Source organism: Tamandua tetradactyla, chromosome 16 (genome assembly GCF_023851605.1).
Source record: "Tamandua tetradactyla isolate mTamTet1 chromosome 16, mTamTet1.pri, whole genome shotgun sequence".
In the NCBI taxonomy this organism is placed as follows: Eukaryota; Metazoa; Chordata; class Mammalia; order Pilosa; family Myrmecophagidae; genus Tamandua; species Tamandua tetradactyla.
Genome location: NC_135342.1, coordinates 50714240 through 50738756, shown reverse-complemented (window position 1 = coordinate 50738756; position 24517 = coordinate 50714240). Strand labels below are relative to the sequence as shown.

Sequence of the window (24517 nt, the reverse complement as noted above, 5' to 3'; positions counted from 1 at the left end):
AGATACTGGAGACTAAAAGAGATATCAATTTAATGATTCAGCAATTATACTCGTTTGTTAAACCATACCTTCTCCGTATAACTCCATCATCACCTTTATCTTTCTATCCCATTCTTCAGAAATATTTGGGCTATGTCCGTTCTAACTTTTTCATTTTGGAAGGGGCTGTCAATAATATAGGGTAGGGAGATGGAACTATCTGATGTTCTGGAGAGGCTGGGCCCTCTAGGTTTCAGGACTTATCTGGTCCAGGGACCCATCTGGAGGTTGTAGGTTTCTGGAAAGTTACCCTAATGCATGGAACCTTTGTAGAATCTCATATATTGCCCTAGGTGTTCTTTTTTTTTGGCTGGAATGGTTTTGGTTGGGGTTTGGCAAGTTATGATAGGTAGCAATGTTTAACTGAAGCTTGTATAAGAGTGACCTCCAGGGTAGCCTCTTGACTCTACTTGAACTCTCTCTGCTACTGATATTTTATTAGTTACATTTCTTTTTTCCATTTTGGTCAGAATGGAATTTTTGAGCCCAAAGTGCCAGGGCTGGACTCGCCTCTGGGAGTCAGCTTCCATGCTGCCAGGGAGACTTTCACCCCTGGATGTCATGTCCCATGTAGGGGTGAGGGCAATGATTTCGCTTAACAGAGTTGGGCTCAGAGAGAGTGAGGCCACACCTGAGCAACAAAAGAGGTTCTCCAGAAGTAACTCTTAGGCACACCTATAGGTAGGCTAAGCTTCTCTGCTATATTCATAAACTTCACAAGAGTAAGTCTCAAGATCAAGTCTTGCCCTATTGATTTGGTATCCATAATGTTTGACACAGTATCAGGGGATTCCCTGATGGAATAGTTTAATAGTTCCATATTTTTTCTCTCATCCCTCAAGTCCCCTCAAGGGGCTTTGCCAATACTTTTTGATTATCTGCTTAATATATTCTAGGAAGTATCCAGGCATTACATTAAGCTATATAGGATTAAAGGCCCTCATTCTTATTCTGGGCTCCCCGTATTTCAATTGCTCAAAATGAGCTATACAGACAGGTGGAGTTAGATTATGTGCTGCAGAAAATTTAGGTTCTTTCTTCCTTTGGTCTCAAAGAGTAGGTGTGCTTCTAAAATATAGACAATGTCTTCTTTACCCCTGTTCTGAATTGCCTTATTCCCGAACAGATTGGCTTCGTTCTTATCTCTAAGTGCCAGGTTATAAATATATGAAACATCCTCTCAAAATCCAGAAATAATAATGACCACTCTGGACTAAATGTGTCTGCTAAAAGTGTTTAGAGACTTTTGTTTTTAGCTCATTTAAAAACTATAAAATTACATAACTAGGCATGAGTATAAAAAAAGAAAATTAATACAATCCAAAGAAAAATGTCATTTTTTAATAGGGTGTTTTTCAATTTAAGAAAAGGTTCACATAATGTTATATGGCAAAGATAAGGAAAGAAAACTGTATATTTTATATATATATATATATACATTTTTCCACCTATATTTTGTCTCCATTTCTTTTTAAACATTTAAAAAATTGTGAAATACATAATACATAAAAAAAGTGGTACATTTCAAAGTACAGTTTAACAAGTAGTTATAGAACAAATTTCAGTGTATAGTATTGGTTATAGTTCCATAATTTCAGGTATTTCCTTCTAGCTGCTCTAAGATACTGGAGACTAAAAAGGAGTATCGATATAATGATTTGATAGTCACACTCATTTGTTAAATCCTTTCTTCTCTATTGCAACTCCTTCTCCTCCTTTGATCTTTCTCCAAATCTTTAGGAATAACTTGGCAATGACCATTCTAACTTCTTCATGTTGAATGGGGTTGTTGACATTATGGGGTACGGGGATGCAACTGCTTGATGCTCTTGGAGAGAATGGTAACTCTGGGTTTCAGGGCTTATCTGGCTTAGGAACCATCTAGAGGTTTTAGATTTCTGAAAAATAAACTTAGTGAGTGAAACTTTCATAGAGTCTTAGACAGAGCCCTGGGTATTCTTTAGGGTTACAGGAATATTGTTGGTTAGGGTTTGGCATATCATGGCAGTTAGCAATATCTAGTTGAAGCTTGCATGAGAGTAACCTCCAGAATAGCCTCTCATCTATTTAAAATCTCTTAGCCACTGGTGCCTTATTTTGTTACATTTCTTTTCCCCCTTTTGGTCAGGTAGCATTGTCAATCCCATGGTGCCAAGGCTGGGCTCATCCCAGGGAGTTATGTCCCAGGTAGAGGGGAGGGTAATGACTGTATTTGCAGGGTTGGGCTTAGAGAGAGAGGGACCACATATAAGCAACAACAGAGGTTCTCTGGAATTAACTCTTAGGCACAGTTATAGATAGGTTTAGCATCTCCATTACAGAAATTAGTTTTGTAAGAGTAAGCCTCAAGATCAAGGCCTATTAACTTGGAAGTCCCTAATATTTGGGAGAGTATCAGGGTTTTCCTAAGTGGGAAAGTTTAATGGTTCCATGTTTTTTCTCTAGTCCTTCCAGGGACTTTGCCAATACTTTTTAATTATCTGCCCATCATACTGTGGCTGTATCTGGTATTACATTAAACCATACAGAACTGCAAGACTCATTCCCAATTCTAGTTCAAGTTCAACCTCATTAACTAGTCTGTACATATTAGGTAACCATTTCCCTTTCTCTAGCTTTTATCGCTTAAGTCCCCTATATTCTACATTTTAAGACTCTGAGTTTACATTTTCCAGAGGTTCATATTAGTGAAATAAAAAATATGTATAAATGTTGTAAAAAAACTTGTAAAAAAAGTGAGGGAGAATAAATATGTTTATAAAGAAAAAAATTACATAGCAGGAAAATAGAAAGATGAGGAAATACATGGAATGTTAATGAGAGTTGTTTAGATGGTGGAATCATCCTACAAGTGACTTCTATTTTTATTTCTTCTTTGGTTTTCTATGTTTTCTAAACTCTCTATCATGTGCACGCACTCACTTAGAAGCAGGAAAAGGAGAGTTATTTCTGCTTTTTAAAGTTATGTTGAATTTTTTTGAAAACACTGTTTCCTTCTTTATGCTCTTCTGAAGTTTCCACAAATTTCTATGATGAGTACATATTATTTTTAGAGCATCTTATCTTATTTATTTAAAAACGTTCTGCTGGAAAAAGCAAACAGACAAACTTCAACACCACCCTCCTTTCCTAAAATAAAAATAAAAATAGGGGCGGTGCGACAGTGGCTCTGCAGGAGAGTTCTTGCCTGCCATGCCAGAGACCCAGCTTTGATTCCCGGTGCCTGCCCATGCAAAAAAAAGTCATTCTGGGGAATGGCTAGACTTTCTGTGCCTTGTAAAGGGCTGTGATGAGAAGTCCACAACACTTGCCACAAATCTGTAAACTAAAGCTCACCAAGCCTTTTCATCCAACTTCCAGTTTACAGGAAAGTCAAGTTCCAGGTACCACAGGAAGCAACTAGACAGAGACAGAGGTGGGGCAGCACCCGCCCAGGAGCTGGTTATGTCCTCAGTTCACTGACATGAAAGACAGTGGGGGTGCCACAGATTAAGAGCAGCAAGAGCCATTGCCACCCCAGGCCAGTGTAGACCTTGACCGGATCCTGGATCCACCAAACCAGCTGTCTCATTTGGGGGACAGGAGAGAAATTTTAGTTTGGACTAAGTAATAATATGACATTAAGGAATTGCTCTTGCTCTCCTTAGACCTTTAATTGTATTGTAATTAACACAGAAACTGATCTTATGTTTTAGAGAGTCATGAGGAAATATTTAAGAGTCCAATATCCTGATATTTATACCTTATGTTAAAATACTTGAGTCAAAAATATAAAGCCAACTGGAAAAAAAAATTGCTAAAATGTTACATCAAGATGAAGGGCTAATGCAAAATGTTAAAACAGGACAGGGATATGGGAATTCTGTTTTTTCTGCATGGTCTTTCCATACAATTTCTCTAATAAAAATAAAGGACTTTGGGGGTGTTACAGGGGTAGTTCAGTGGCAGAACTCTCACCTGCCATGCGGGAGACCCGGGTTCAATTCCTGGCCCATGCACTTCCCACCATGGAAAAACAAAACCAACAAAAACAAACAAACAAAAATTCAACAAATGGTGCTGCAATAACAGGATACTCACATGGAAAAATACTGAAATGTGACCCCCACCATACAAAAATAAAATAAAATAAAGGGCTTTGTATTTTATGCATGTTTCTTCTGTAACCCACTACATTTCTAATAAAAGGAAATGAATAAAAAAAAGACTTTGTTGATGAAAATGAAAAACCTAGATGATGGGAATATGAGTTTGAAAAAATTTTCTCCCAAAGAAAGAGATGTTTGTTTTGTCCAAAATTTTAATTTTCTGTGGCACACTATCTAACTTAACCTGTCTGATTAGTTTACTTAAACAACCTAAATACATGGATCCTAGAACAGGGAATGAGATCTGATGATTCTATATAACTTAATATAATACCCTAATACATTCCAGAGTTTTTTGGCAGATAATAAAAAGCATTTATGAAGTCCCTTGAGCGACTGGAGAAAAAATATTGAACTACTAAACTTTGCCACCTGAGAAATTCCTGATTCTCTCAAGCATTGGAGACTCCCAATTTAATAACCAAATCCTTGACCTTGAGGCTAGCCCTTCTTATGAAACTTATTTCTGTAATGGTGAAACTAAGCGTAAGAGTCATCTCCAGAGAACCTCTTGTGTCGCTAAGATGTGGCCTCTCTCTAAGCCCAACTCTAAATAAACTCATTATCCTCCCTTCTTTGTTGGGCAGGACTTTCGGGGATGTAAGTCTCCCTGCTTGACCAAAAAGCGGGAAAGAAATTGTTCTAGTTTGTTAGCTGCTGGAATGCAACACACCAGAGATGGATTGGTTTTTAATAAAAGGGGATTTATTTCATTAGATCTTCAGAAGAAAGGCAGCTAACTTTCAATTGAGTTTCTTTCTTATGCAGGAAGGCACAGGGTGATCTCTGCTGGCCTTCTCTCCAGGCCTCTGGGTTCCAACAACTTTCCCCTGGGTGATTCCTTTCTGCATCTCCAAAGGCCTGGGTTGAGCTGTGAGTTCTGAGATGAGGTATGCTAAGCTGCTTGGGCTGTGCTACATTGAGTCTCTCATTTAAGCACCAGCCAATTAAATCAAACATCATTCATAGCAGCAGGCATACCTCCTAGCCAACTGTAGATGTAATCAACAACAGATGAGGTTCACATGCCATTGGCTTATGTCCACAGCAATAGAACTAAGCACCTTCACCTAGCCAAGTTGACACCTGAATCTAACTACCACAGAAATGTAACAAAATAAGGTTCCAGTGGCTAAGAGATTTCAAATAGAGTGGAGAAGCTATTTTGAAGGTTACTCTTATTCAAGCTTCAGCTAGTTATTACAAATTGCCATGATATGCCAAACCCTGTTGTGGGGTGCACAGAAAGAGAGACCACACAATTCAAAAACTGCAAGCCAATTTGGAGTCTTTATTAGCCGGCCAGTGACTACCTCAGAAACCTTCAAGAAGATTCAGAGAGCAGCCCCATGGGGCTTGCAAGGTGGGCTTATAAAGGTTGAAACCACAGCTTATTCACAGACCCACATCCTGGTTTTGCAGCTGTAAGCAAGCAAGCTTATCTACAGAAGCAAAAAAGTGCTATTAGCTTTTGAAAAAACATGTATGTATAATTCCCACATCCTGGCCCCATTAACCGGGTGTTCTTCAGGGGCCTGAGGGGATTTTCCACTTGGCTGGGGTCGAGCTCCTGATCCCTTACAAGCCCCCAAGCAACAGTATTCCTGAAAACCCTGAAGAAAAACCAGAGCTCTAGCTAAGACTCTACAAAAGTTTTACTTTAGTTTATTTTTCAGAAACTTGAAACCTCCAGATTATTCCTATGCCAGATAAACCCTGAAACATAGAGGTACCAGTTTCTCCCAGTACATCAGCCAGTTGCAGCCCCCTACCCCACAATGTCAACACCCCTTTTCAACATGAAGGAGTTAGCACCGTCATTGCCCAAATATCCTGAAGATTGAGAGAGTGATCAAATGAGAGGGAGGAGTTGTAACAGAGAAGTTAGGATTCAAAAAATGAGTATGACTGCTGACTCATTGTATTGATATTTCTTTTTAGTTTTTAGTGTATTAGAATAACCAGAAGGAAATACCTGAAACTTTAGAACTGTAACCCATACCATACTTTGAACTTGGCTCTATAACTACTTGCTATACTGTCCTTTGAAATTTATCACTTTTCTGCATATACGTTATATTTCACAGTAAACACGTTTTTGAAAGTATTGTCTCTATTCTTTTGGTCTCTACTCTCTTTTTCTGAAGATTTGAAAATTATCAGAACCAACTCACAAACACGAGTATGTTTGTAAGTTTGTTATTTTTGTCTTCATTCAAGTCTGCTTTGGAGTTTCCTTTTGTTCTTAAGTCCCAAAGCACAAACCCTACCCTTCTCTGCATGCCTTCGGGGGCTCAGGGACAGATGGGCAGGATCCACTTGGCGTCCAGGTGACAGGATTCTGGTGCAGGAAATGGTCAGGGCCACAATCACGGAGGCACCCGTACCCCAGCGCTGGCCTCTGCCCCCACTTCATGCCGTGGCCCCTCCCCAGGGGCAGGAGGAGGGAGAGGAGCCTACCTGAGGGTGAGTGGCCCCGCTGATCGCCTCACCAGGCTCAGGAGGATGGTCAGCTGCTCCAGGCCCAGGCAGCACCGGGTCAGCCTGGGAGTAGGGGTCAGTGAGTCACCGGGGCGGCTCTGGCAGGCTGCTCCCCACCCCCAGCGGCCCGCAGGGATTGCGCCTGGTCACTCACGTGAGCTCCGTCAGCTGGGGGGCTTGGTTCAGGCTGGCGGCCAGTCTGGGCACGTGCTCTGGTCCAAAGCTGCACTCGCTCAGCCTAAGGGCAGAGGGCGAGGGGCAGGTCCTTGGTCAGTGGTGTGTATGTGTGTGCACACATGTGTGTGTATGTGTGCGTGCGCGTGCGTGCATGTGTGTGCTACAGCCCAGCTTCCTCCCAGCCCCCCCAGGATCTACTGGGGGAGATCTCCACCGAGTGCAAAAGCCTGCATCAGAATCCAAGAAAAAGCCAAAAATGAGGCCCTGGGAGAATACGTCCTCGCCAAAAAAGTGTTGCAGTAAGAGACTTATTGAGCCCCGAGAATGCGGCAGGCTCTGTCCTAACCTCTGAGGGCACAGGGGTGAACAAGGGGACCACGCCAGCCTTCCACGCAGTATCTCGTGTAATTCTCACAGCATCATTTACAGATGGGCAAACTGACCGACCCAAGGTCACACAGATGGGAGGGGTGAAGGCAGAATCGGGTTTCAATCCTGACTCCAGATCCCAAATCCTTAAGCGCTAATAAAGAATCCCTCTATTAGAGGCACCTGGGGAGGGAGGCGGGCCGGAGGGCCTGAGGTTCCCAGCTATGGCCCTGGCCCCCAGGGGGCTGACAGGCGGGCCCCCAAATCACTGTCTCACAGACAGCAGCAAAGGGGGTCCAGCAGAACACTACGGGGGCGGGGGGTGTCACGCTGATGGGGCGGGGGACGGGCACTGCAAGGCTTTCAGGCAGGTGGGGTCTCAAAGGACTGGTAAAATTTTATCTCCAAAGAGGTGTGGAGGTGGACGCCAGGCTGAGCGTCTGGGGTGGACAGAGGCAGGGGTGCTTGGCCAGGGAGGTGTGTTCGGTGGACAGAGAGCAAAAGGCTGATGTGTGTGCTGGGGGCTGGGGAGGGCAGAAGGACATGCTGGGAGGTGACAGCCGGATCAGACTGTGAAGGGCCCAGAAGACCGAGCTAAGGAATTTGAATTTCCTGGGGGGCAATGGGGAACAGCGAAGGGCGTGGAGCACACGTCCAATGTATGGTGTGCTGATCCCCCTGGGTGCTGTGCGGTGAATGGACTGGAGAAGGCCCAGCCAGAGTCAGGAGCCCAGTTAGGAGGCCGTGACCACAGCAGAAGGGGGGCAAGTGGGGAACTAGTCTGAGGCAGAGCTCAGGGCTGATAATAACACGAGTCAAGCCTGTTCTATGACCTTTATATGAATTAACTCGTTTAATCCTTACAATGACCCTAAGGGGTAGGTCCTACTATTCTCCCCATTTTACCGCTGCAGAACTGAGACACAGAAAGGTTAAGTGACATGTCCAAGGTCACACAGCTGGTAAGTGGTAGAGCTGGGACTTAGTACAGGTAGCTCCAGAGTCTGAGCTCTTAACCACAACACTCAGAAGCCTCAAAACTTATAGTCAGGACATGGCTGAGAGGCACAGAGGTGTGCACAAGGACTGGAACAGCGGGGTATGGAGAACAGATCTGGGAAAGCTGAACCCCAGGCAGTGAGCCTGAAGTGGTATCTGAAGGAGGAGAGGGCTAAGTGAAGAAGCAGGCCCATTTTTCTCCCCTTTCTCCATCATCCTGGACCAGGAATTACCTCAGTATCTTCCCAGCCTCCTCCTGGCGGGAGAAGTGAATCCAGACGCTCTGCTCGGAGCCCAGGCTGCAGTGACAGGGGTATGGGGAAGCCTGAGACCCAGACATGCCAGCATCCTAGGAACCCAGGGGGCTGAGGGGGCACAAGGGCAAGGGCAGGGTGGAAGCCACGGAAGACAAAACCCCTGTCGACCAGAGAAGACCCTGCCCCCAAACTCATTCCATGAGGATGCCCCACCCCAAGACTTCCCTGGTCCCCACGGCACCTGAGCATCAGGGAGGGAAATTATCATCCCATGTTCAGTGAACCCTGAGGCTCACAGAAAGGTGGAGGTTTTCCCAAGTCACACTGGCATGTGAATCTTACTTCCCCCACCACCCACAAGGGGAGCTAAGACCTCCTTACTTGGCTGAGGCTTCCTGGGCATGTGGGCAGGAAGGGAGCATCTCCACCAGGTAGAGGGCACTTTCCTGTGAGAGGCCGTTGTGACTCAGACTATAAAAGAAGCAAGGCTCAGGATTGAGGGTCAGGACAGGACCTCAATGGAGCCCTGCCAAGCCTGCCTCACCTCCCGCTCCAGCTGTTAGTTCAGGGAGGAGAGGTCTCAATGTTCAAGTGTCCATTCTCTGGATGGAGACACTGAGGTCCAGACGGCACAGTTAACACATGGGCAGGACTCTGAGACCTCAAGAGCTGTACCCAATGTGCTTGCTGCCCTCATGGTCTGAGACAGGGCATTGATGAGGCCAGGCTGGCAGCTCCATCCCCACATGGGTTGGAGATTCTCAGAATGTAAAGCTCAGTTGCTTAGCAACAAGTCGTATCTTCACTCCGGCCATCAGTCTCCCAGTCAGAGAGTATGGATGATTTCCTAGGGACCTTCCCTACTGTGGGGACATATTACATCCATGGATTAGGTTAGAGGAGCTTCAGAAAGGATAGGATAGACCAGGAGCCAGGCAGCTAAAATACCAGGTCAGCTGGTTAGGGATGATGATGAACTGTCAATTCCTGGCTGTGGGGGTCAGCTTGGCCAGGAAGGGCTACATGGAGGGTAGGTCCATCCTGCTGGGAATTATGGCCCCTTCTGGGTGTCTGGTGGGCGGTATGAGGGAAAGAGGGAAAGACCTGAGGCAAGACCCTAGGACAAGGTAAGAATCCTTCTTCCTCATCCCCAGTCCTTGTCCTCGGGTTCTCTAGGGATACTCCCAAAGCTCTTGGCCCAGGGAGTCTTCCCCCAGCTGTCCTTGAGGCTGCTCCTCACTTACTCAAGGGAACCGGAGATGGGCACCTTAGGCAGACATTCCAGGAGGCATCTCAGTCCATCATCACCCAGGAGGTTTGCTGAGAGGCTGCAAGAGATAGGAAGAGGTTAGCGGTCAGAAGACACGCCCCTTAACCTCTGCCTTGTTCTGTCCACATAATCACCATCACCCTGTGTCTTTTGTCAGCACTACCCTCCCACCTGGCACTGTCACTATCACCTTCACCATTGTTACCACCACCACCACAAGCACCACCATCATGACAACCTTATCCACACCACCATGACCACCACCACCACCACCACCACCATCATCACATCCACCATCACTATCACCACCACCATCATCACGTCTACCATCATCATCATTATCACCACCACCATCATCACATCCACCATCACTATCACCACCACCATCATCACTTCCACCACCACCATCACCACCAACAACACCATCATTATCACCACCACCATTATCACATCCACCATCATTATCATCATCATGATCAAGTCAATATCACTATGCTCATGGCCGCCATAACCATCACCTCCATCCCTGCTAGAATTAACACCATTACCGAGAGCATAGCGCCAGCATTCCTCATTCCCATACTTCTCACTAACACCACAGTAGACCAGACCTCGTCTTCCCTTTTGGTATCTGGTGACCACACCCAGGGCCTTTTAGTAGGCTTTTCAGTAGGCTTTCAGGAGTTAGAGAAAAATCAATTAGCTTTTATTCTGCCTGTAGCCTGCATTCCATTGGAGCCACAGTTTTTGAGCAAGAAAAAAATTCAGCAAAGAGAAAAAGTGTTTGGAGGATGCATTGAACAAACCCATGTCTTCTTTTAATTTGGAAATGTAATGTCAGAAACTGTACTTGGCTACTTTCTTACTTTCCTTCAGGGTAACTCTCTCTGGTTTTGGCTACATTTTCAGAAACAATATAACCAGCATGCCTTGGAATTATTATTTTTGTCCCTGATTATGATACTTTGGAAGCTTGTTTATTTTGTCTTTTCCTGACCTTGACCTCATTTAAAAACTGGTTTGTGTCGTGAAGCTACTTAATAAAGAAAGCTTTAAAATAAGGAAATTTTCCTTTGCAATGAAAAAGCGGAAAAATTCAAAGACATATTGCTCATACCTCTTTCTTTAAAATACATGATTTTTCATAAATCATATTTCTCTTCTTGGTCACTTCATAGCAAGGGTTTAAATTGTTTTTGTTTGGTTCTGTTTTTAAGCAGCTGCATTTCCCATTGGTCCTAGGCTGGACTTCAAAGGTTATGAGCAGAGACTGCATAGTACTAGCTGTGTGTGAAGTTGGGCAAATTCTTAATCCCTCCATGCCTCAATGCCCTCATCTCTAAAAGGGAACAATAAAAAGTTAATACGTCCCCCTAAGATCAGGAACAAGACAAGGATGTCCACTATCACCACTATTATTCAACATTGTGTTGGAGGTTCTAGCCAGAGCAATTAGACAAGAAAAAGAAATACAAGGCATCAAAATTGGAAAGGAAGAAGTAAAACTATCACTGTTTGCAGACGATATGATACTATACGTCGAAAACCCGGAAAAATCCACAACAAAACTACTAGAGCTAATAAATGAGTACAGCAAAGTAGCAGGTTACAAGATCAACATTCAAAAATCTGTAGCATTTCTATACACTAGTAATGAACAAGCTGAGGGGGAAATCAAGAAACGAATCCCATTTACAATTGCAACTAAAAGAATAAAATACCTAGGAATAAATTTAACTAAAGAGACAAAAAACCTATATAAAGAAAACTACAAAAAACTGCTAAAAGAAATCACAGAAGACCTAAATAGATGGAAGGGCATACCGTGTTCATGGATTGGAAGACTAAATATAGTTAAGATGTCAATCCTACCTAAATTGATTTACAGATTCAATGCAATACCAATCAAAATCCCAACAACTTATTTTTCAGAAATAGAAAAACCAATAAGCAAATTTATCTGGAAGGGCAGGGTGCCCCGAATTGCTAAAAACATCTTGAGGAAAAAAAACGAAGCTGGAGGTCTCGTGCTGCCTGACTTTAAGGCATATTATGAAGCCACAGTGGTCAAAACAGCATGGTATTGGCATAAAGATAGATATATCGACCAATGGAATCGAATAGAGTGCTCAGATATAGACCCTCTCATCTATGGACATTTGATCTTTGATAAGGCAGTCAAGCCAACTCACCTGGGACAGAGCAGTCTCTTCAATAAATGGTGCCTAGAGAACTGGATATCCATATGCAAAAGAATGAAAGAAGACCCATCTCTCACACCCTATACAAAAGTTAACTCAAAATGGATCAAAGATCTAAACATTAGGTCTAAGACCATAAAACAGTTAGAGGAAAATGTTGGGAGATATCTTATGGATCTTACAATTGGAGGCGGTTTTATGGACCTTAAACCTAAAGCAAGAGCACTGAAGAAGGAAATAAATAAATGGGAACTCCTCAAAATTAAACACTTTTGTGCATCAAAGAACTTCATCAAGAAAGTAGAAAGACAGCCTTCACAATGGGAGACAATATTTGGAAATGATATATCAGATAAAGGTCTAGTATCCAGAATTTATAAAGAGATTGTTCATCTCAACAACAAAAAGACAGTCAACCCAATTACAAAATGGGAAAAAGACTTGAACAGACACCTCTCAGAAGAGGAAATACGGATGGCCAAGAGGCACATGAAGAGATGCTCAATGTCCCTGGCCATTAGAGAAATGCAAATCAAAACCACAATGAGATATCATCTCACACCCACCAGAATGGCCATTATCAACAAAACAGAAAATGACAAGTGCTGGAGAGGATGCGGAGAAAGAGGCACACTTATCCACTGTTGGTGGGAATGTCAAAGGGTGCAACCACTGTGGAAGGCAGTTTGGCGGTTCCTCAAAAAGCTGAATATAGAATTGCCATACGACCCAGCAATACCATTGCTAGGTATCTACTCAAAGGACTTAAGGGCAAAGACACAAACGGACATTTGCACACCAATGTTTATAGCAGCATTATTTACAATTGCAAAGAGATGGAAACAGCCAAAATCTCCATCAACAGAAGAGTGGCTAAACAAACTGTGGTATATACATACGATGGAATATTATGCAGCTTTAAGACAAGATAAACTTATGAACCATGTAATAACATGGATGGACCTAGAGAATATTATGCTGAGTGAATCCAGCCAAAAACTAAAGGACAAATACTGTATGGTCCCACTGATGTGAACGGACATTCGAGAATAAACTTGAAATATGTCATTGGTAACAGAGTTCAGCAGGAGTTAGAAACAGGGTAAGACAATGGGTAATTGAAGCTGAAGGGATACAGACTGTGCAACAGGACTAGATACAAAAACTCAAAAATGGACAGCACAATAATACCTAATTGTAAAGTAATCATGTTAAAACACTGAATGAAGCTGCATCTGAGCTATAGGTTTTTGTTTTGTTTTGTTTTGTTTTGTTTTGATTTTACTATTATTACTTTTAATTTTTTCTCTATATTAACATTCTATATCTTTTTCGGTTATGTTGCTAGTTCTTCTAAACCAATGCAAATGTACTAAGAAATGATGATCATGCATCTATGTGATGATGTTAAGAATTAATGATTGCATGTGTAGAATGGTATGATCTCTAAATGTTGGGTTAATTTCTTTTTTTCCGTTAATTAAAAAAAAAAAAAAGAGAAGGGATAATTGGAGATGAAGGGATACAGACTGTACAACGGGACTGGATATAAAAACTCAGAAATGGACAGCACAATACTACCCAATTGTAATGCAATTATGTTAAAACACTGAATGAAGCTGCATGTGAGGTATAGGTTTTTTGTTTTTGTTTTTTTTTCTTTCTATTATTGTTTTCATTCTTATTCTGTTGTCTTTTTATTTCTTTTTCTAAATCGATGCAAATGTACTAAGAAATGATGAATATGCAACTATGTGATGTTACTAAGAATTACTGATTGTACATGTAGATTGGAATGATTTCTAATTGTTTTGTTAATTCTTTTTTTAATTAATAAAAAAAAAAGCCTAAAAAAAAAAAAGAAAAAAAGTTAATACGTGTAAAGCACCTAGAACAAGCCTGGCATAGAAAAAGTGCTCAATAAATATTAGCTATTATGATTTTTCCATCTCTGCGGGCAGCTGCGCTATTTGGGTGCCCAAGACAGTTGACACAGACCCCAACCCCTGAACCACACCACAGCTTGCAAGTCCCCACCCTGGCTGGCTCCTAGCCCTTCCCGGGCTGGTCATTTGGTTATTTTAACCATTTGCCAGGCAAACTGATGGATCCTTTGTCTTAATCCCCACCAGAGAGGAGAGGCTCGGACACACCTAATGGACATGAGGCTGAGGGGCTCCTGAAGCCCTTATGGAAGGGTTCCCCAAATTAGATCACAGGGCCACACCATGAAACTGGCTCCTCTATCGCTGGGGTGTAGGGTGGGGAGATACAGTGGGTACAGGGAGTCCATGTGGGTGTGGCCCAGCATTCCAGGAAATCCCTTACCAGCTGGCCCTGAAAGGTGTAAGTGTGCACACACACACGTGCACACACAGACGTGCACACCCAGACACGCACACCCCTCCAGTGCTGTCCAGGAGCCCGCTCCCATCCTCTCCCCCCTCCTCCTCTGTCTCCAACTTACTTCAGCTGCTTGAGGTTTTCACACTTGTTCAGCAGCCAGCACAGCGGCTCCACGTGCTCCTGGCTGAGGCTGCAGCCCGTGAACCTGTGGGAGGTGGGGAGACAAGCACAGGACCGGGCGTTGGGCTGTGCAGACCACCTCTGCTCTGGCTGGTCTCTGGGTGCAGACTCCAAACGTCAGGTGGGTTCCCCCCCATGCCTGGACCCTCTGGAAATATCCAGCAACCACCTTTCCCAATGTCCAGGGCAGACCCGCCCGGCACGTCACATCCTCCCTGTGGGGGTGGGGTCTGCAGCAGCCACGCCACCGCTTGGCAACTTGTTGAAATGCAAGTTCTAGGACCCCCAACCCAGACCTGCTGAATCAGCAACTCTGGGGGCAAGGATCAGCAATCTGTGTTTTAGCGAGACCTCCAGGTGGTTCTGAGTCAAGGTCAGGTTGGAGAACTACAGCTCTGGAGTCATTTTAATGACCAGAGGTGTCCTGGGGAGAAGGACAGACATGGGGGTGGGGGTGGGGGAGAGGAACATGGTGATATCTGCTCCTGCAGAGGGCTTTTGATGCTAAAATTAAAAATAATAGTAAGTCTGCCTTTGGAAGGCCCAAAATGAGACCACTCAATAAAGGCAAATGAAGGGGCTGTGACCAGCCAGCAATTAAAAAAGAAACTTAAAATCAATATCTCAAATTTTTATCACTGTTCATCTCCATGATTTCCCCATATTCCTAAATTCTCCATTATGCAATTATTTACTTCATAGTTTCTTTAAATCAGTTCATTCTCTTTATTTAATGCATTCATTTTTAAAGGAGGCCTTATATCACCAATTTAAAAGAAAAAACTGGTATTGTTTGTTTTAACATAAGCAGAAAAATACATAAAATGAAAGTAAAATATCATTATCATTAAATTTGAGCCATATAGTGACACCTGCTGAGGGCTGTCCCTGTATTAAAAAGGAAGCTTAGCAAGTGATGGAGACACACTAACACCCAGCTGCGGCTTCCTCCTCAGCTTCTTAAACAAGAAAATGGAAAAGGGGATGATTTTCTCACTAAGGGATGAAGTGCTGTTGAACTATGGTCCGCCCAACCTTCTAAAGATCATCTCAGCATGGTCTGTGTCCTACATTTTGTAAAACCCTGACTTGGAAACCATCACACGTCATTCCAAAGGACAGAGGGGTGTGGGGCTGGGACTGGGGTCAGAGAATGACAGCTCTGGGGTCATTCCAATAACTGGAGGGGGTGCCTGGGGAGAAGGGGCCTGCAAGCTAAGAATGGTTTCACATTTTAATTTGGTTGGAAATGAAATCAGAAGACTTTCTATGTTTATGCACAAAGAAATGATATGAAATTCAAACTTCAGAGTCTGTAAGTACAGTTTTATTGGCACACAGCCACACTCATTTGCTTATGATTACTGTGGCTGCTTTTAAGCCACCATACCAGAGTTGAGTAGTTGCAACGGAGACCTTGTGGCCCACAAAAGTGTACTGTCTGCACTGGACGGAAAAAGTTTGCCCACCTGTGAGTGAGGAACACAGGATGGCTGGGTTCAGGTTCCAACGCCACCACTTCCTGTTGTGCGACCCAAGTTGTGAGGCTTATATGAGTTAATATGCATCAAGTTTTTAGAATGGTGCCTTGCAGATTGTCAGCGCTCCACAAATGTTAGCTGTTCTATTTATTATTATTGTTGTTGTTGTTATTATTGTTTTATCACAGTTGAGGGAGCTGGGGCCCAAAGAGGAGATGGGACTGGTTCAAGATCTCCCAGCAAGCCAAGAGCATCAAATAGTTATCAGAAACATCATCGCTGCATTGAAAGGTTGACCCCTGATCCTGCCTGCAGTGCAAAGCCTTTCTCCCTCCCACCCAGATACAATCACAGAGCACTGGTCCAGGAGTCAGCAGGGGGAAAGGACATTCACATCTATTGAGTGCTTGATGCTTTACACGCCACTCCATTGAATGCTTGCAAATGCCCTGCAATACAAGGCTCCCATTTCCAGTGTGGAAGCTGAGGACCAGAGACATTAAGCAACTTGCCCAATATTTCAGAGCATGTGGGTCACAAGTTCCTCTGTGGACCTTGGATTTAAACCTGCTGGGCAGGTTGCGAAGCCCTTTGCATTGTATCAGTCTTCCTGAATTCTGGACCAGTCTGACATTGACACTCTGTGTGCCCCTGGACAAAGCCCAGTCCTCTCTGGACTTCTATTTCTCCGTGTGAAAAATGACTTGGATAAAAGAGGTCTCCTGCAGCGTCCCTCCAGGCAAGTGCTCTGGTCAGGCAGTCTGTACTCTGCTCTGGCCACCTGGAGGTAGTGCTACTCGTCCCCAACACCCGCTGGCTGCCAGGGCATGGTTTGGGGGTCTTACCCACAGCACACACCATCAGGCTCCTCGCTGGACCTGAAGTGCAGGGACACGTTTTGCAGACACCTGGAACAGACAGCACCTGGGTCAGCCACTTTAGGCTGTGGTCTCAGGATGGCCTCCGGTGGGGGGAATCCCCCTAGACCCGACCCAGCCTTAGCTTGGGCCCTTTAGTCTCCGTCTCACCGCCTTGTACCCACCAAATCCCAGGCACAACCTTCCAAGACTCTGGTCCCAGTGTTCCAGGCCACTGCCCACCTGAGCTCCACCTTCTGAACCCGTGGGCACAGGCTGAAGATGTCAGCGAGCAGGAACGGGCTTCTTGGAGACAGTGGGGTCTGGTTCAGCCTGAGAAGAAAAGGGACAGGTCAGAGCCAAGCAAGATCGGGGCTCAAGGACCCTGGTTAGGCTGGAGGGGAGAGGTGGGATCAACAAAGCAGTAGGAAGAAGGCAGGAGCTCATGAAGGGCAAAGAGTTGCTTGGGGTCAAACAGACGTGGGTTTGAACCCCAGTTCTGCTTACTGGCTGTGTGACCTTGGACAAGTCACTTAACCTATCTGATGAACTTCCAGACAGGATTCCTTATCTAAAAACAGGAATTATCATAGTGTATTTTCCTCTCAGGGTGTCATGAGAATTTCATTATATCAAGATTGTGGATTGCTAGGCCTGATACACTTGCTTGTTATTTTATTACCCTTTTTGCCCAGATTTAACACGTGAGTCCCTGTGAGGGGTGTGGGAAGCTTCAGACCCTTAGAAGAGTTTCTCAACTTCTGAGATTTGGGGCCAAATAATTGCTCATAAGGTCTGTCCTGTGCATTGTAGGATGCTTACCAGCATCCCTGGCCCCTACTCACTATATGCCAACAGCACCTGTTCCCCAGCTATGACAAGAAAGATGTCTCCAGACATTACCAAATGTCCCCTGGGAGCAAGATTGCCCTGGCTGAGAGCCAAACTCCTCCCCATGGCTACCAGGCCCTGGCTGAGCTGGCCTGGCCCACCTCACTACCTCCTCTCCTGGGACGCTCCCCACTGGCACTGAGCTCTGGCTGCATTGGCCTCCTGGATGTTCCTTGAGCCCACAAAGCTCAGCCATGCTCAGAGTCTCACAGTGCTGTTCCTTCCACTTGGAGTGCTGTTCCCTGGCTCTTCACAAGGTTGGCTCCTTCTCCTTCTCTACGTTATAGCCTGGCATCCATCCTCAGAGCCTTCACTGACCACCCCTGCAATTGTCTAATTCACTTCTCCAGCAACTCACCACCACATCACCTGGAAAAATACCTTATCCCCATCTGGATTCATCATTCATCTGATTTGCTTTTAACTTGCTTATTGTCCAACTCCTCCTACTACAAGGGAAGCCCCAAGAAGACAAGCACCTAGTTGGATTTTTTTTTCTATGCTGTGTCTCCAGTACTTCAAAACAGTGCTTGGCACATAGTAGGTGCACAAGCAACATGGGTCAATGTAAACCAAAGTATAAACCCTGGTGAGGGTGAGGTTGGCCACCCACGACCAGGCTGTCCACCCCCTTCCCAAGATAGAGAAGAGTTGGGGGCTGATGCTGTGTGACATAGACATAGAAAAGCCCCTCTCTGCTCTGAGATTTCCCATCTGTTTCATTTTACCCTGCCACATTTTGTATCCAAAGGAGCCACTCCTGCCAAGTGACCCCCACGGTGGGTCTCGTGGGTGGGTGTGAGCTCTGCTTCTCTTCCCCATCTCAGAAACATCTCACTTGTCCTCCTGTCCTTCCTCTCTCCCCATAAGTGAGACATGGGAATAAGCGAGGTCCTGGATGTGATGCGAGCTCTCTTAGGCATCCCAGAGATGCTCAGCATTCGCTATGTTGATGCTATTAATATTAGCTTTTAATTTCCAGTGGTAGTTTTCCATCTCAGCTGCAGCTGCTCTCCCCACTCCTCACCCCTTCTGGAAGAATATTTAAAGTAAATCCTTTCTAAATTCTAACCAATCTGAACAGAAATTAGAAAATAAGAGTTCTAAATATTTTGGGGTCACTGCTTAAAATCCCCCTTTACAGAGTTGGATGGTGGCCTTTAAAAAGCTGTGACATCCACACGAGCAACCTCTTTCTAGGGTGGGTGATCTTTCCGTGGGTGGGGGAAAGCATGATAGCCCATTTGTCACAGGTCTTACAATCTTCAAAGTGCATCTAGAGCCATGGTCTTGTCTGAGTCCTAACCCTGTGTGTGCGTGTGTTGGGGGAGGGGGCGGTGGGTGCAGAGAGGGGTCAGGGAATATTGATCCCATTTGCCAGATGAGGAAACTGAGGCCCAGAGGAGTCAAATAACTCTCCCCAAGGTTGAAGAAGCATTAGGGTAGAGCTGGAAGCTAGCTGGAGCCCCCAGTTGTGCCAGATGAAACCACCCAAGGAAAGAAGGAAGGGGGTTGGGGGACAGATGGCTTTGCAGTGAGGCACCTCAGCCCTGCACCCATGGGAGAACACCAGGTCTTACTGCAGCAGGCTCAGCTGGGGTAGCCGGGGTAAACAGAGCAGAAGGGTCTCCAGGCTCTGGTCACTCAGGATCTCACAGGACAATCTGAGAAACAAAGCATCCGGATGAGGGGAAAGCTGGGAATGTGGCTTCACACCCAGAGCCTTCCGGAAATGGGTCCTAAGCCAGCATTGCCCCCAAATCCCCTTCGAGCACTGGACCCTTGAGATACCATTGGTGGTGGGAGAAGAGGAAGGTCATTTACATTTTAAAATGCATCAAAGTTTGGAAAAATTAAATAGCGTTCTTTTCTGTGGGGCTTCTCAGAGCCTTTAATAAGCTGCTGTGCACTGTGAATTCCCAATGGGGATATAAGAGACTCTTTTCCCAAACTAAATGTCCAAGCATGATTATTATTTTGAGGGTCATGAAGATTAGTGTTCTGCAGAATACACTTTTACAAAAAAAATTCCACCTTTACCCCAAATGGTAGGTAGAATAGTGGAAATTCAGGTCAGTAAAGGAGATATGTGGGGTAGCCAAGGCCTCTGCTCCTTAACCAGGCCAACCAGCTCATCCCTTCTCCAGATAATTCATCAGAACCTGGTGCCCTTAGAAGACATTCCAGATTCCCACCTTTTGGTCTCTGCTGTAACTGGAAGACCAGGACAACCAGTCTCTTAAGTGTCCTGGGATTTGCATACAGCCCCTCCCCACTATGAAGAAGCCAAAGTCCCAAAGAACAGTATTTTCTCACTGCCTTTTCCCCTCTGCCCTCCACACCTCCTCTTTCCTCTCCTTCCTGTGCCCGTGCCCCTGCCGGTTGACCTCGCACTCACTGAGACCTCCAGGAACCCCAACTCACCTCCACTGTTTCCTTCTCTGGTTTGGGAGGAGGGGACAGGGACCCAGCTTGGAGGAGGGGTGCAGAGGGAAGGGGCGGCCTTTGGGTCTGGAGCTGGAGGCCCAGTGCTGGGATCTCTGCCCGAGACCAAGCCGCTGGCTCAAGTCTACCTCCTCTGCCCCCAGGGCTGGGACTGGGGCGCCGAGGCTCAGGCAGAACAGGGGCCTTCACTGAGGGGCGCCCCATCTGCAAACTCCTACCCCGTGGCTTCCCACCAGACACCAAATACTCAGTGCTGGTGGCCTCTGGATGGGTAAAGAAGGGTTTATGGACCTATTTTCAGCAACAGAACCTTTCTTTACCCATAACAACATCCCACCCAGAAGTGGACATGCCATGATTGAATTTGGGGAGGAGGCCAGAGCCCCACTACCTTCCCTGGCATTTGCCAGGGAAGATTCCCAGGAGAATCTCAGGCTGACAGCCAGACTTTAGCATTAAATACCTTGACGACAATAATCCTACACGGGGTCACAGCAGTGAGACTCAACAAAGCACTTTCACACTCATTATCTCTCTTCCTCCAACCACAGCTGAAGGGGGGGGCATCAGACCTCCACGCAAGCGCATTGCCCCGTGGGCTGCTTATGTACTCACTGCAGACTCTGAGCCCCAGAGGGCTGCACCCCCTCCCAGTAATCCTGTGTCCCCCAGGTCCTGGCCAGTGTTTGGTATACAGTAGGTGATCAGCATATTAACTAATGGAAGGGAGCTTATCGCAGTAGTGCCTAAAGTGCTAAAAAAACAAACAAACAAAAAACGAACAAAAAAAACCTGCCTCGGCCTGCAGGTCCATCTAGGTGCAGAGGCGGGTAGAGGCGGGTGGCTAAATCCCCACGGCACATCCACACCATGGGGGGTTAGCATCGAGGGGCCTGCATATGCAAGCACGCTGCAAAAAATACACGCCAGACAATAGGGGAAAACCGAACACTGACTGCATATTTGATGATTTTAAGGAATTATTGTTACTATTTTAGGTTTGATAATGGTTTTGTGGTTATGCTGAAAACTAGAGCATTCTTATCTTTAGCTATGCATACTAAAATATGCATAGATGAAATTATAAAGATCTGGGAATTTGCTTCAAATAATTCAATATGTGAGTGTGTGTGTGTGTGTGTGTGTGTGTGTGTGTGTGTGTGTGTGTTGTATGTTTGTTGGGGCCATGAGGTGATAACTATTGAGGTGGGTGGTAAGGGTCCATCAGACCGTCCTCTCTACTTTTATTTTGCTTAGGAACCTCCATAATAAAAGATTTTTTTTTCTTTATTAGAGAAGTTATGGGTTTACAGAACAATCATGCAAAAAATACATGTTTCCCATATATCACCCTATAATAAGCACCTTGCATTGGTAAGGAATATTTGTTATAATTAATGGAAGCACATTTTAATAATTGTACTAGTAACTATAGTCCACAGTTTAATTTAGGCCTCATTGTGTGGTGCAATTCCAAGGATTTTTTAATTTTTAGTTCCATTGTTACCATTTATATAATCTAACATTTCCCCCCTTCAACCATATTCAGACCCATATTTTAGGCTGTTAATTAAGTTCACAATGCTGGGTTACCATCACCACCATCCATTACCAAAACATTTCCATCGTTCCACATGGGAACCCTGTAAATTAAGAGTAACCTCACAGTGGGGAGACCTGGCAACGCCCCCATTGGTCAGGTCAGGGTCTAATCATCAGTGTTGACAGCATGGATCCCGGACATGATGCATATTTGAGAAGGGCACCTGACCTCTTTGCCATTCTTCCCCCAAAACCATAGCCCCCCTCTATCCAGGAGAACATCAGACAAACCCAGTTGAGGGTCCTCCTCCAAACGACCCGACCAGCCATCCTCACCACTGCCAAGGTCATGAAAACAAGGAAAGAATGAGAAACCGCCACAGACCAGGGAAGGCGAAACAAGCATGAGGACCTAATGCAGTGCACAGTCGTGGACAGGATCCTGGGCAGCAGTGGAAAAAGTGGCGCCATCCAAATCAAGTTGGGAGTTTGGTCAATAGCAAAGAACCACTGTTGGTTTCTTAGTTGTGACAAATGACCACACTTATGCAAAATGTTAACAACAGGGGAAACTGGGCAGACTGGGCAAGGGGGATATGGGAACTCTCTCTGCAACTTTTCTGTAAATCATGTCTGAATTTATTCTGAAATAGTTTATTAAACAACTAACTGGAGCCACGTGTCTTGACATTCAGGGAAAGCCACTTCGTACGGTTAGGAGACATGTTAGTCGCAGAGAATGTACAGGGTGAGCGCCAAGTCTTCGAAACAATGTCAGTGTCTCTCTCTATGTCTATATATATATATATGTGCCTGGACTTGGGAAAAGGCATAGAAGGATGACATATGCCTGGAGGTCAACTGAATTATTTTGTTGGAAGGGCTGGAAGGGCATTGGAGATGGGAGCAGCAAAGCAAGACAAAAAGATTAGCAAAGTGGGAAAATACATTTGGTCTGAGGTCAGGCCAAACTGCAGGCTGTGCCTCATCTCTGAATGCAAGTAGGTAAAAATATGCAAATGGACAAGAAGTAGATCATGCAGATAGATGACAGGATTCTTTTAATCGTTTAGGGGAGGTAGCTTTGTCTTGAATACCTTTATTTTAAGTTAATTATTATAATAAAAGTCACAATAATGACCACAAAGAGAAAGGCTGGCCATCTACTTTGCAGAGAAGGAAGCTGGGAGAAGCCAGTACCTCCCTGGGGCTGGGCACTACTGGGAGACAACCAACCTTCTACCAATAAGTCAGGGAACTCTTGGAGTAGGCCAGTGAGTCTGGCGTGCCCTCTGGGGTCCTGTCTTGGCTACTCACTTAACTTCCAGGGGCCCTGGGCACTTCTCCAAGGTCTGGCAGAGGCGGCTGAGGCTCTGGGGCTCCAGCTGACACTCCTGGAGGCTGAAAAGGAGCAGTGAGCAGGGCAGGGGATCAGAGAGGGCCCAAGACCCCTATCTGGCCCCCAGGCTCTTCTCCTCCAACAGCCCTCCTCCCCAGTCTGCAGGCTCTTTCCTCCCAACGCGGGGCACTGCCCCCTCTTCCAAGTTCCTCCTCCAAAACCTCTAACAGCGACAGAAAGGGTCCCCTGAGTGCCCAGCTGCTCTCGTCCAAGTCCTCTCTACTGCCCGTGCTGGGTCCGGGCCCCATTATCACTCACCTCAATCACTCTGACACCCTCCAAGCTTCCACCCTTGCCTCCCTACAATCCTTCTCCATCCTGCAACTGTCTCATCTTTGCACAGTGCAGATCTGACCAGGAATCTCCTCTGCTTAAAACTCTCTATTACCTTTAGTCTAAAAGCTAAATGCCTGTCCATGGCTTCACTCTCCCTCATCTGTGCTCCAGCCACACCAAAAATGCTTCCAAAGAGCCAAGTTTTCATGCCTCAGGGCCTTTGCACATGCCATTCCCCTGACTGGGACACACTGTCCTCTTCTCTTCTCGATAATCCTATTCAGACCCCAGCTTGGGTGTCTTCCTTCTCTGGTGAGGAGACTGAGGCCCCTCACAGCAGAACTGGGAAGTCTCCGGACTCAAGCAAAGGGAGTTTGCCTTTCTTTCCAAGCTCTAACTTTTCTTGTAGGTAGTTAGGACATTTGGGGAGGGAGGCCATTTTCTTTCTAAAAAATAGGAATTCCCAAAGCAGAAGACAGTTCATAGCCAGGTTGTCATGTTCCTTCAGAGATATAGCAGCCCCCCGCCAGGTCTCTCTCAGCCTTCTTTCTTTTCCCTTCTGTCCAATTCTCTCTTTCCCTCTACCCCAACCACCAGCCCTCAGCCCCCTGCCACTCCCAGGCTCTCGTTAGAGAAACAGATCTAAAGAGAGAGCTGGAGCTGATGACTGCCTGACACTCCCCATTGTGGTTACCCCCAAACAGCAAGTGGATAGGATCATACCAAAAGCTCCTGGGGACACAGCGCCGATCAAACCCCAAGAACTGGGCTCCAGCGGGGAACTGTGGCAAAGATCCATCAGCCAATGTATCCCTTGGAATGGGGAGACCATTTTGAAAGGCAAGAAAAATCCTTGGCGTTGGAATCCTAGACTCAGAAGTCAGGGCCAGAAAGGGTCCTAGAGACGGTCAAGTCACTAGATCCAGCCTCTCATTGGACAAACGGGGCAACTGAGGTCCAGAGAGGGGAAGCTGGCAGAGTGAGGGAAGCTAGCAGCTCCCACCTGGCAAGGTGGAGCAGAATCTGACCAGGTCGAGGGATGGGGAGCCAGGCCAGAGACCCTGTTCTTCTGGCCTCAAGAACCCAGAGGGTCCCGAGAAACAGAGACCCTAGCTGGGAAAGTAAGACCACCTCGGCTATGAGCCACTTCTGGCTTCAG

General features: G+C 45.5%; 1 protein-coding gene across 4 annotated transcripts in view; it reads right to left on the bottom strand.

Moving 5' to 3' along the window:
- Window positions 1-24517, bottom strand: part of NLRC5 (NLR family CARD domain containing 5) — a 116081-nt gene that overhangs the window by 15745 nt on the left and 75819 nt on the right. For all 4 annotated transcript variants that reach the window (XM_077132508.1, XM_077132507.1, XM_077132509.1 and 1 more), the window contains exons 23-33: window positions 24082-24171; window positions 23001-23084; window positions 19277-19360; window positions 17049-17138; window positions 16794-16856; window positions 14409-14492; window positions 9715-9798; window positions 8852-8941; window positions 8447-8512; window positions 6823-6906; window positions 6648-6731 (exon numbers count right to left, since the gene is read on the bottom strand). In XM_077132508.1, the coding sequence (XP_076988623.1) occupies window positions 6648-6731; window positions 6823-6906; window positions 8447-8512; window positions 8852-8941; window positions 9715-9798; window positions 14409-14492; window positions 16794-16856; window positions 17049-17138; window positions 19277-19360; window positions 23001-23084; window positions 24082-24171 (903 nt within the window). The remainder of the gene's footprint in view (window positions 1-6647; window positions 6732-6822; window positions 6907-8446; window positions 8513-8851; window positions 8942-9714; window positions 9799-14408; window positions 14493-16793; window positions 16857-17048; window positions 17139-19276; window positions 19361-23000; window positions 23085-24081; window positions 24172-24517) is intronic.